The sequence below is a fragment of the Rhea pennata genome, chromosome 10, assembly GCF_028389875.1.
Source record: "Rhea pennata isolate bPtePen1 chromosome 10, bPtePen1.pri, whole genome shotgun sequence".
Classification (NCBI taxonomy): domain Eukaryota; kingdom Metazoa; phylum Chordata; class Aves; order Rheiformes; family Rheidae; genus Rhea; species Rhea pennata.
This window is the reverse complement of record NC_084672.1, coordinates 15,280,443-15,293,832: the sequence shown is the minus strand read 5'-3', so window position 1 is coordinate 15,293,832 and position 13,390 is coordinate 15,280,443. Positions and strand designations below refer to the sequence as shown.

Here is a 13,390-nt window from a genome sequence, read left to right as displayed (position 1 = left end):
GATTCCACAACCTCTCTGGGCTCCTGACCCAATGCTTGACTGGCCTCATAATTATTTTCTTCCTGTCACATCCAGTCAGAACCTTCTTTTTTTTCAATCTATGACCATTATCTCCTGTTCTCCTGCTAGTAAAAAGCCTGAATCTGTCTTCTTAGTAACCTCCACTTAGGTACTGGAAAGTTGCTATTAGGTCCTTCCTAAGCTTTCTTAAATAATGCTAAGCTTTGAGAGAAAGAAATGCTGCAGTAATTTAGGACCACCAATGAGCAGGTGGCCAGAACCGTATTGTAATTACAGCTTTTGTTGACTTTTTTTGAATGCATGAGATGTAAGTGCAGGCATCATCTTGGGCAAGTCAACTAATTCACTTCAAACACTCACCATCTCAGCCATTTCAAACGTAGCTTCAGAAGTGAAAAGTCAGACCCACAGAATTTCACAGATCACACACTAAAACCTGAGCACAAGCTAAAGCTGAATTTGGTTGAACAGCAAAACAGAAGTAATTTTTTGCAATTAAGAGTACTGGGCAACATCAGAACTCCCTGCTCACATTTCTGATGCACACAATCTCCCCCTAGAAGCCTTTATAGACTCAGTGACATCAATCTGCGCATTTGTAATTACAGCCTACATTGCTATCACAAGGCAGCTTTGCACAAAAGCTTATGCAGTCCTAGGAGAATCATCTAGGCCTACAGCTACCTCCATCACAGAAAATGCAAATGTCTTCACAGATAAGATGCATAACATCTTCCTCCAAATAGACTAGCTCACACCCACCTAGCTGGCTAATAACAAGCTATACTTCAGCAAGATTACACAAAATTAAGCAGGAGATTCCCAAGAGAATATTGGCAATATGCTAGACTTCAAGGTATATGCATTTTGGGATGCTGCAAAGTAAGAGGTTGTGGATAAATAAAAGTGATGTCTAGGGAAGGGCAGAAATCATATAAAAAGCTGAACTTCTTTATTCACTTTGTTTGGAATAGAAATGCAAAATAATGTAAAAGTAAAAACATAAAAACATGGGTACCTTAGCCTTTATAAAAACATCACTTTCTCCCCCAAAAGGTGTCCCAAATACTGGAAAAGTTACAATTATCCATTTAACATGAAGTTATGTAAAGAAATAATGCTGTTATATAATGGAAAATAAGGTATTTAGAAAAAAGCAGGTACTTCACCCCTTGACATTATCTCAGTTGTGGGAAAATAAATCCTTATTCAAAACATACTTATTTTAATACAATTGTTTGACAGTTTTGGTCAAGGATAAGGACTCACTCTACTGTGCAAAACACTGAAAAATGCAAAAGAAGCCTCTGATACAAACTACTACATTTAGGCATGTCTTAAGACAAAAGGTATTGCAGGTTTTACAAAGCCCTCTCGAACTTCTACAGAAAACTTGACTCTCTTCATAGCAAGTGAACCTTCTATTTTTCTCCTGCCTGAATTTGCCATTATTCTGCTGAAGTGTTCTTTTGTTACTGGGTAGCACAAGAGGAGACTTTTTTTTCTGTACCCGTTACAAACTTAACTAGCTAAATCGCTCCTGAGCCCTTGCAAACCCAGTTTTCTCATTTTTGTTCTAGGACCGGACCATCCTCCCCACTGTTCTTCTGACCGCTTTGGTTTGTGGGCTCTGTGAAGCCAGTACCCAGCACTCTAACAAGGGCACGCGTCCTTCGAAGCCTCCCCCGCGTATTCTCTGGTGGTAAAACCGTGCGAGTGAAAATTTGGGGCGTATTCGCACGGTAGTCAGAAGTTATCTGTTAACACAGCAGCGACATGGGCACAGCGTTTCCTCCCCGAGCTCTGAAGGGAGGCGAGGCGGCGGCGCGGGCCGGACGTGGCGACCCTTCAGGGCGGCCCGCACACGCCTCGCACCTAATACCGCTGCACGGCAGCCATCTGGGGAGACAGAAAACTGGGGGAAACCCACGTGTTTCCACAGAATTACAGCGATGTCGGAGGCGACTGACCTCTCTCCTCGGCTTTGGGGAGGGACCGGGCGGCGCGGCGGCCCGCGGCGGCGGCGCGCGGCCTCGCGCGGGGCGCCTCGCCCTCGCCCCCGCCCCTCCCCCCGCCCCACGGCCGGCCGCGCGCGCCCAACGGCCGGCCGCGCCGCGCGCCGCTCCCGCCGCCGGCGAGGACCGGGGCGGCCGCTCGGAGGGCCGCGGCGCCGCCGCCTTTGTTCCGCGCGGCCGCCTGAGGGGCGGCGCGGGCCGGGAGCGCCGCGGCAGGGGCCGCTCCATGGCCGCGCGGCGGAGGGCGCGGGCCGCCCCGCGGGCAGCCGGCTGGGAGCGGCGGCTGCGCCCGGGGCCCGGGCCGGCGCGGTGAGCGGCGCGGGCCGCCGCAGGGGGCGCTGTGCGGGGCCGCGGCGCCTGGCAGCCCCGGCGGCGGGAGCCGAGCGAGGCGGGAGCCCGCAGCCGGCGGGGTCCCGCGCGGCGCCCCGCGGGCCCCCGCGCAGCCCTCAGGCGGCGCCGGCCGCGGCCCGCCGCTCGGCGCGGAGCCCCTTGCCCGGGCGCCGCCGCGCAGGGCCGCCGCGGCGCCCTCCCGCTCCCAAACTTTGCAAAGTCTGGCGGCTCCGCGGCTGGGGCGGCGGCGGCTACGGCAGCAGCGGGCGGCGGCGGCGGAGGAGGCGGGGGCGGCGGGGGCGGGGTGCGGGCCGGCGGCGGCGGCGGCAGCAGCATCAAAGAGCCCCGATTCCTGCCGCCCTGGGAGCCATGCGCCGCGGTCTGTAATGTCAGCGGAACAGGAGAAGGACCCCATCGCGCTGAAGAGATCCCGAGGTACCGGGAGGCCGGGGCGGCCGCCGGGGCCTAACACCCGGCGGGAGGGGGAGGAGGGCTGGCCGCGCCGCGCCGCGGGGTGCGCGCACCGCCCGGCCCCGAGCGCCGCCGCCCGCCGCCGCCGGGGCGCCCCGCGGCCGGCCGCTGCCCCCCGCGCGGAGCGGCGCGGCGCGGCGCGGCGCGGGCCGGTCCCCGCGGCGGCGGCGGGGCCGGGCGCGCTGCAGCCGCGCTAAGTTTGCACGGCGGGGCCCGGCCCGGCCCGCGGCGCCCGCCGCCGGGCCTCGAAATGCCAAACTCGGGCGTCGGTTCGGGTTCGGGTTCGGCCAGGGCGCGGGGCCGGGCGGCTGCGTGCTGACCGCCGTTTTGTTTTTCGGGAGGTGCTGCCTATTAGTATGCAGCGTGCATACTGTTGGTGCAAGGGAATACGGCGGCTGTGCCACATGTCCGAGGTGGTTTTGATGCAGAGCCCATAAATTACACTTGGGTTTTCACTCCTTCACCCTTGAATGTTTGTCTAGCTTTTGATTTTAGTCGGGGTTCCCTTTTTTCTTCTTGCCACCCGCAAATTTTACCCTCCCTCCCCCCCTCCCCTTTTATTAATGGTGCTGTTGTAAGGCTCTAGTGAGCTCTGGAGTATGCATTTCTTTGAAATGCATCGGGAAAAGGGCTGATACGCGATATCTCTCCTGATTTTAGCTGCACAACGGACTTTAAAGGGCAGTAGCAACTATGGTAGTTGTATCCTTACAATGATCAAAAGCAGAAATGTATCTCTGAATGAAATAATGGAAGATGGTCGGTTTCTTAGTTGGGTGAAAATTGTGACAAAATGATAAAACCTGGTATTTATTGCTTCTCTTTTTCTCAGCTCCCGCTTTACCCCTGGAATTCTATTGTTCGTGATGTTTTAAGCTTTTTATGGTTGGGTTAAGTGGGGAAAGGTGAGGATTCTGCTATGCATACTGCCATTGCTTTGCAGTTCACTTTTCTAAAACTAATCTAGTAACAGCTGGTTTGCAACCTTGAGAATGGGAGAATGAAAACATGCAGCAGTGTTACAAAGGAGACTGGGATTCATTAAACTCCTGCACTCTCAAGCCCTGATTCTGGAAATATTTAAGCACATCAAGAGTTTCACATGCCTGAGTTACCCATTGAGTTCAATGAGATTACTGCTTAATATCAAAACTGTTTACAGGATCAAGGCCACAGAATAGGCTTACTAAACCTGGTTAAAATTAGACTCCTTTTAGTTTACTGTCTGTAAAAGAAAGTATAATTGGCCATTTATATATCTTGGGAAAACATTCTTACTTAGATTCATACTTGCTGACAAATCCCTCTCAAGGTTTTTACAGGATGGGTGCCATAGTCTTTTTCGACTGTGCTTTATCTAAGTCGACTGTTTATTCACAGCATATATGAAAAATCATCATCTGTTCATGTGTAAACTAAGCTGCAAACTTCAGTTCTCCTGACTAAAACTGGAAATGTCTATCTTGTTTATATGCATATGTGAAATTGAAGAGAATATTGGATTTATCACAGAACTTCACAAACTCAAATGGCTGAAATAGCCATAATGTAAAAGAGGAATAGTTACTCAATACACATTTGTATCTCTAAATTCATATATATATATATATATATATATATATACACACACGATCTTTCAGATAAAAAGAACATATTTCTTTTTCCTGGAAAACTAGTTTCAGATGATAAAATATTTTTTTTGCTCAGTTAGTGCAAATATCACAACATTCTAAAATGCTCAGTACCTATTTCAATGAAAAGTCTCTGTGGTAGGTACCAAAAGTGACTTTCAGAAAAGTTTATTTTGGCTGCATGAAAATAACCCTTATTCACTCTTTTTTGGAGGTATGCTAGGACTAACATTCAATTTCCTTTCATGTATAAATTAAATCATTATAAAATCCATAGGGAAAACCTAACATCATAGGGCTAACTTAAATCATTGGCCTCACACAGTGAGAATTGAAAATACGAAAGCTTTGTTCGTTTTCAGATATAGGACCTAGTCCTGCAAACCTAGGCTTAGGAGTGGCTTTACCCATGTAAGTAATCCATACAGAAATCACTGGGAATTATCACTGAAATTCTTTGAGATCTGATCCTTCAAATATGTATGCATATAAATATTAGAATAAATGTATACATAATTTTATTAAAGTTTTAAGATATAGTAATAGGAAACAGTGTGCACTTTCATATTGTCCTCAGCATTGTACTTGATTGTAAACTTACTAATTTTTGTGTTACAAGCTGTAGAATTTAATTATAAGAAACTTATATATTTGTAATATTTTGCTATCAACAGTACAGAGTTAAGGGAACAGGAGAAAACTTCAAAGGGACAGTACTGTGAATCCCCGTCTTCACAACTACATGAAGTGAAGAATCCTAGAAAACAAGCTGATGGAGAGTGTGGGGACAGTTTAGAGCTAAGAGTTTATCAAGCAGATGATTATTACTTATCAGGTTGAAAGTTAAGGGACATTTGTATATAACTTTACTTGTGATTATTTATCTATATTAGTGGGGTTGCAGTGCTTCATAGCACTCTAAAATATATGCAGAGTTTTGCATTCTAAAGCAAGGCAAAAAGGACTTCTGTTTCAGAGTAATCCCCAGTTACCCTGGTGGTAGGTTGTACTGTGATACCTTATGCTCAAACATGAATTTTTTTTTGGAACATGGTCAAGACTTTGTGCCATGGTCTTTGAAATTCAGGCTTAAAATTTGCCAGTAATGATAACTATTGATTTGGGATGTCCATTTATCTTCTGAATGCGTAATGAAATGCTTTGGGAATTACACATATAAAAAATGAGATTAAATTTTAACAGCAACAGCCAAAGCTAAACAGAATTTACTGAAGTAGAGGCAGAGCTGGATTTTTATTGCAGGTAGGACTGGTAATTTCCCTGAAACCTCTTCATTCTTCCCCCCTCCCACCCCAAACAACAACAAAAAGAAGTGTGTAGGGGAGGAATACTAGGAGTGAAAATCTATCTCAATAGTAGTTACAGGCCTCCTTTCATCAGCAGTATTTGAAATAACTCTTGGATATTTTAGTTTGTATATGATAGGTCTAGTTTTCCTCTGTGTGGGAGATCTGATGTTACTTCACTGAACAGTCCTAAAGTTGGTTTAACTATCTACTGGGAATACTTGTCTAATGTAGAGCTGTTTAATGTTACACATTATGCTTCTTTGTGTAATACTATCCATAATTCACAGTTATCTTCAGGCTCTTTTTGGTAGTAAAGAGAAACCCATGTGTGCAGCAGCATGTATCTTGGTAACATTTGACTTGTGTTTTCAATATGAGTTTTAAACAAATAATACTACGTTTTTTTAGGTTATGTTACTGACTTTTTACTGTTCTCAGTAACAAAGAATAGTTTTTCTGTATAAAAATCTTTTTAAAGTAAAGAAGCTATTATTTTAATAGGCCCAGAGAAAACTATAATCACATACAGTTTATTAACGTGATGATGTTAATATCTTAAAATGTGTTGCTTTCATGTCGTCTGAAAGTGATTTTCATACTTTGTCTCAGGGGGTCATCTTTGCATTCCCAAATGAAGGCAAATTGGCTTGAACCCCGCAAAGGCAAACCTACCAGGGTAATGAGGAATGTATTAGAATCTCTTCTTTTTCTCTGTAGTCTTACTAGATTTTTAAAATTGAAAATCATGACTTACACAACTTTGGGAGTTTGTCTCTTTCTTTTGAAAGATGGAGATGAGTATCATGTCAAGGATAGATATTTCTTTGTATTGCTCCAAGTAAAATCAAGTGATCTGTAAAATGAGCATTCTTTATCTCTTTCTGTGCCAGAGCAGCGGTGCTTAATTATTACTCTGAGTTTTCTGCACAGGAGGGCAGGATTTAAGTGCAACTGTCTCATTATTTTTGGCAGGTGTCTTTTTGTTTGATGAAGTCTTGCATTTAAAGAAATTTAGATCTGATAAACTGGAGATCTGTCTAAACAATATGGCAAGTTTTCAGTGGTTTTCTTTCATAGATCTGCTGCTGTTTGCTTTTTCCTTCTCGGCATATTGTGACATACTGTTGTGGGTTGGTAGAATGAGGGTGATGAATGCCATGTCTGTGTAAGGTGGAGAATCTTAGGCATGGAAAGTTTTATGCAAATAAGAAATATTTCTGACTAGTGAAGAAGAGATGTTAAGAGTTGACGGACTGATGAACATAAAGTAAATGGAAATATTTATTCTAACTGCAATGATTGTGAATTGGATGTTAGAGTCCTAATGGTGTCAGCTGTATATGAAATATGCTACCTTTTACCTCCAGGTATGCTCCTTGAGAGCTGGTAATGCAAGGCAGCAGAGTTAATAAAAGCTCAGTATTTGTAATGGCCGTCTGTTGATGTGACAGACGAAGATTTAAAATAGTCTGTGAGGAAATTTAATGCAGTATTGCATTGATTGAAATTTTATAGGTGGTGACAGTGGATTGGATGGGTTAGGAGGACCAGGAGTACAGCTTGGAAGCCCTGATAAGAAAAAGCGCAAAGCAAATACACAGGTAAATTGTCTCCGGTTCTTTTGATTTCTTAATAGTGTACTTGGATGTTGGTTGCTAATATGACTATCTCACTGTTCAGAATAACAGTCCATTCTCACAAATAGAAGCATTACTCAAATATAGTTTATGTAAATGCTAAGTTCAAATCACCATTTTCTTGTCATTTTTATGAAACTTTATAATCCTAGTTATGCTCACCAAAGTTATTTTAGGCCTCTGTAGATTGCCAAAGCCCTATGAAGGGAGGAGCACAGTGAGACTGAAATGACTGTATTTGACCATATGGATTTGATTCTGAGACAGACTTTATTTTAATGACTTCGTGGCCATTGGTAGACATCTCTGTAAAATGATTAGCTGCCATAAGACTACTTTTCTTCTTACCCTTACTCCTATATATGTAATGGCTAATATGGCTAATGGATCTGTACAGTTTATTAATGTTTTGACAAAACTTTTGGCATATTCTCCTAGTGCTTTTCAAGCAAAAGCTGTGCTGCAGGTTCGGCTCCTTTCCAGTGAATGTCTACATAGTTGACATTCTATATAGTTGCTATTTCCAGAAAAGGAAGCCTAGATACAAAACATCTAAAGCAATTAGAGACCGATAATGCAGAATTTTCTTTTTTGTTCATTCAGCTTTATGATTGAGAGAGTCTGTTAATTTTGTACTGCCCAATGAGAGTAATTTTATTTACTTACATCAAACAATCACTTTCTGTTAGGCTTTTCCAGATTCCATTTAGATGTGGATCTGTTTTCTTAATTTTTGGTTTGTTCTAAAATAGTTGTGGTGAAACCTGCTCTGAGATAATTTCAGGCTTTCAGATCTCTCTTTTGCTGCTCTGGAGCGATGGTAACTGCAAAGAGAACACAGATCCGTTTCTTGACTCTTCTTACCATGTTCAAAACTTGCAGAACAGTAGAAACATAGGGGAAAAATGTTTCTTCAGTCTTTTGCTATCAGCACTTAGGGTGAAATGCGTATTATATGAGTACAGTTAGCATCAGGGACAAAGGTGACAGTGAACTGGCTAGACGTTCCCCACAAGCTAGTCTAGAATGAGCTTCTGTTGTATAGCCACTCAGATGATATTTAAGTGGCCTCTGAGCTCCAAAACATGTGTTTATTCCTTGTAACCAAAATTCCTTGTATTTTTATACCTACTGATGATACATTCCAGACCATCCTGACAATCACTGAATGTTCAAAGGCATAGGGAGCACCTTCGTCTGGTACATAGAAGGTAGAAAATTCCCATATGCAGACTCCTATATACTTTTCTTTTTTTGGGGGGGGGGGGTGGTATATAGTAACATCAGTGTTTCTAAGTCTGTATTTCCTCATAGAAGTGGATTTTCTTAGGAGGTTATATGTTCAGTAAATTGATCCCCAAACGAAACTAAAAATGTTCCAAATCTGCTCTTTAAAGCATTTGAAATGTTTTGTGCATGTATGTTTAAGTAACACATTATTTTCTGTTTCCTCATTTGTTAGTGAAAGATGAAGAAACACAAGTTATACATTAAGTAGTATCTTCAACAGCATGTTTGTGCAACTGCACAATCCTTAAAATACTGACATAACTATGAATCATTGTTAATCTGGGGCCCAAACTCCTCTCTTGCCTCCCCACTGAAATTTCAGATAGCCTGGCAGGGTACAGTGGTGAGCTTTACATAACAGCTGAATGGTTCTCTCAGCAGTAGTGCTGCTAATCCAGGACCTTTGTGGTTGGTCGTCTTGCAGGGACATATTAGAACTGATTAAAATGTTGTATTTAAAATATTTTTAGGGATCGTCGTTTCCTCCTCCATCTGAATATGCTCCACCACCGAATCCAAGCTCTGACCACCTTGTAGCTGCAAATCCATTTGATGACAACTATAACACTGTGTCTTATAAACCACTTCCTTCAGGAAATCCGTATTTTAGTAATCCTGGTTATCCTGGTTTTGGGGGCTATAACACTTTCAGAATGCCACCTCACATGCTGCCCAGAGTGTCCTCACCATATGGTGGTTCTTACTCTCTCAGAAATCAGCCACACCCCCTTCCTCAAAATCCTGTGGGAATGGGTTTCAGTCGACCCCACTCTTTCAGCTTCGGTCCACATGATAACCCAGGTTTTGGGAATCAGCCACCTTATAGTGGTGGGCAGATAAATCAAAATGTCAGTATTCCTAGTCAACATTTCAGACCAAATCCTGCTGAGAACTTTGGTCAAACTAGTCAGATACCTCACCCTGATGTGCCATCTAACTTTGGTCCTGGAAATAATCCAAATTTCCCAAATTCTCAGCTAGATTCAAACCATTCTTTTGTTCCTCCACCAAGCACTTACAACCAGACAAAATCATCAGCACAAAAGCAAGACTTTAGTCAAGGTGCAAGCAAAGCATCCAGCCAGAACACTGCTACTCATCAGCATCATCACAGGACAGAGGACATTGTGAGTCAAGGTAACAGTGACCTAAAAAATGTTACTCGAAACAATGTGGTAAATCAGGATAACAGCCATTCTAATAGTGCTGATAATGCTAATGCTGGCCATTCAAATGGGACTCAGAGTAAGTCCCGCCAGCCGCGAGGTAGCGCTGAAGGATGCAACTCTGAAAAGAACAACAAAACGCCCCTTCATCCCAGTCGTCATGGTCACTCATCCTCTGAACCAGTCTACCCATGTGGAATTTGTACACATGAAGTTAACGATGACCAGGATGCCATCTTATGTGAAGCCTCTTGTCAAAAATGGTTTCATCGAATCTGCACAGGTATGACTGAGTCAGCTTATGGCCTTCTTACAGCAGAAGCATCAGCAGTTTGGGGTTGTGATACATGTATGGCTGACAAGGATGTCCAGTTAATGCGCACTAGAGAAACTGCAGGACCACCTGCATTGAATACGGATGGCTAACAACATGAATTGGTGGTAGTGGCTGAAATACTTCTTACAAAGGTTTGATTACAAATTGGGTATTTTACTTTCTGCAGACAATCAGTTCTGTTTTATTATTATTATCTTTTTTTCCTTAATCTGTTTTCACTCAAACTTGCATCTCAGTTTTGGCACTCTTAGATGTGCAAGCATTCTATTGTTTAATCAGAAACAAGAAACACTTGATCTTGTAAAACAATTGACATCCGAGCAGAAGGAGGATGTGCATTCAAAATTTTGTTGAAGGCAGAAACTTGCCTACGTGAATAGCTCCTATTCACTGGTGTTAGTGTGTGAACTAGGACTAGCATTTAGTGCTCAGTTTTGATGGTACTATACTTGCAGGTGCTCGTTACTTTTATTATTATTATTGGTGATTGTCCATTACTGATATTCTTGCTAATCTTTCTTTGAAGGTAGTAGAGGTGACATGGAGGAATATGCCGTACTAATATTTTTTTTAAATTTAGGGATAAATAGAGGACTTAGTATGCCAAATAACTGAATCTTCCTTTTTAAACAATTCATTAACACCATTTTTAAATTTAACTTCATGCCTAGCAACAGAATGAAGCCCACTAACTCTCACACCTTTATATTTCCTTGAAAAGGCAATGAGCTCTTTGACTTCTCAGCAAATACTTAATTGCTGAGGACTCCTGCAAGGTCTTGCACTACTTAGAAATGGTTTAAAAAATATCTTGTCATTTAAAAAGTCAGAAAAGATCAAGATTGCAAAGTCCAATGCTTTAAATCTAGAGAATACCAAAACTAGGGTTGCCTACGTAACCTCTTAATTCATTTATCTTAAGCATATACATCAGGATACAGTCTCTGTTTCTGTTGTCATTGTCGAGTCATGCACCCCTGCTCCTTTCTCATTGATAGTTCTAGTCTCCAGCCTTGGTGCTGCCCAATAATTGTGAATGAACTACTGCAGAGAAAGTCCTGCCCATCTCCTAGGGCTTCAGTCATTCTGAGCTTACACAGTCCACCTGGCATGAAGAAGGGTGTGAAGGAAAGGAGTGTGCTCAGCACAAACTGAACTGCAAGATAATTTGGCCAGCAAAGTCTTAAAACTGAAATCGCACCACTGCCTCAGCCAGTATTTCAGTTTTTGGAAAAAACAAGAAAAGTCTTGGTTGAAGAAAAATACAACTCACATTACGAGATGCGAGTTCACTGCCTATCAGGAGTGAATAATCAAAAGTTTAGCTTCTTTGCTAAACTTGAAATCCTACTAAAAAGCATGAATGGCACTAGAGCTTCATGTGTGATTGTAAGAATTCTCTTTTAATATGGGTAATTTGATCTTATTCTTGATCTCAAATAACTGTGTTTTCTTTGGGTCCTTTTTGTTTGTTTTGTTTTTGTTAATATGGATGAGCATCTAGCCTTGAACATTTTAGCTTAAGCAGCTAGTTTGGTAAAGTTGTATATGCAATTGCAAATGAGATTTTTATGTAGAGAAAAGGTGTTATTTGTTTCTTTTTACTTAATAAAAGGTGGTACTCTGATAACAGACTCTGCTAATAATATGCACCACTGATGGAAAGTTTTAATTGACAGTCATTTGAAAACTAAATCATATGGCAAGCATTACAGGTACTAGTCACATTCCTTAATGTGATAAAAGGTGTTCAGATCTGTGGTGATGAGTAATGTAAGAACCTATATAGAATACAAATGTGTGTGTGTACCTTATCATAAAAGCTACTTTTATATACTAATAAATGAAAAATAAGAGGTGCTTGCCAGTTCACCATTGTGTTTGAATTAAATTGGCTCTACTTTAGTAATAAACTTTCCTGGGAGATGCATTTCTCTTTCTGCAGATATACATAACCCTTTTATTTTAATACTGACAAGTTTTATATACCATCTTTTGCCAAGGAAACATTAAGTGCAGTATCCCCCTTGTTTGTGTCTTACCTCTCATCAGGAAAGAGGAAATAATGTCCAAGGTGTGAATGAGACAATTCATATCTTGAGGATTTCCTGTATGGAGATGTAAAGAAAGTGTAATGCAGGTTCAGGGCTTCTCTTTTCAGCGCTATTTGCTTTGTTTAGTACAGAGATTATACTTAGTTTTGTTTTGTTAGGGGTGTTAAATTTAAAAAGAAAAAACCCACACAAACTCCTGAAGAAATATCTTCAGTAGTTTTCCTTGTAACTATTTGACTTCTGTTAGAATTTCCTCTTGATATCTAAAGTAGAAGCTAAACTAAACCTTGTTTAGGTAAGTTTGCTCCTGTGGGAAATAAAATTATTTCTATTTTAACAGCTTGCACAGTGAAGCTTAAGGAGTTGGTTCCGAATTACAGCAATGTGAATCAAATCAGAATTTTGTCTCCGTGTTTGGAAATTCACCAGAAGATCTGGTGATGATACTATTATCTAAGCACGCTATTCACAATACCCTATACCCCTGCTGCCCATTCCTAACATGAGAAGATGTTTCAGGGCATTTGTTCTCAGAAGTTCAATTAATGTTTTAAGATTTTGGAGCAGACACTATATTTAAAATAGCTATGTATTTCTTGAAATCTTTTCAATCAATTCTATGTCAAGTGAGGCAAGTGTTTTCTATATTAGTTAGCAAGACATTAGAATACACATATAGTGTTCTTATGAACTTAAAATTTACTGGAATATAATTATAAGGCCTAAATTGTATTTGTGAAAGTTATTCTAACAAATTACTTCAGTTTTTCTAAACTGGTACTATGTTGGGTTTGTAACCCAGTGAATTTTCTGAATATATTAACTTAAATATTGAAGGCATTAGTAAATGCCAATTTTAAAATATCAAATAAAACAAAAACTCTTACAACATTGATCATAGAAATATGACTGAATAGGATCTCAAAAGGTTATCTAGCCAGTATGCTTGCCCTACTGATATGCTCTTGGTATACCTGGATTCTTTACCTAGAGGGAGAATTACACTTCATTTTTTCTCTGGATGTATTGACTAGTAGTAGTTCAAGTATGCACAGGAAAAACAGCAATCATGTCTTATAGTAAGGTAATAGGAAAATGTCAGCTGGGTAGAAATAGAAATTAGTTATA

The 13,390-nt window shown here is 41.6% G+C and overlaps 1 protein-coding gene across 1 annotated transcript; it reads left to right on the top strand.

The window, feature by feature from the left end:
* Positions 1-2,684: 2,684 nt before the first annotated feature.
* On the top strand, positions 2,685-13,390 carry PYGO1 (pygopus family PHD finger 1). Its single transcript, XM_062583522.1, has 3 exons — positions 2,685-2,801; positions 7,294-7,379; positions 9,176-13,390. The coding sequence occupies exons 1-3, from the start codon at positions 2,753-2,755 to the stop codon at positions 10,295-10,297; spliced, it is 1,257 nt and encodes a 418-aa protein (XP_062439506.1). The 5' UTR covers positions 2,685-2,752; the 3' UTR covers positions 10,298-13,390.

Coding starts and splice junctions, on each gene's coding strand:
- PYGO1 (XM_062583522.1), top strand. CDS start 2,753: ATGTCAGCGGAACAGGAGAAGGACCCCATCGCGCTGAAGAGATCCCGA. Junction 2,802..7,293: donor CGCGCTGAAGAGATCCCGAG/GTACCGGGAGGC, acceptor GAAATTTTATAG/GTGGTGACAGTGGATTGGAT. Junction 7,380..9,175: donor AGCGCAAAGCAAATACACAG/GTAAATTGTCTC, acceptor AAATATTTTTAG/GGATCGTCGTTTCCTCCTCC.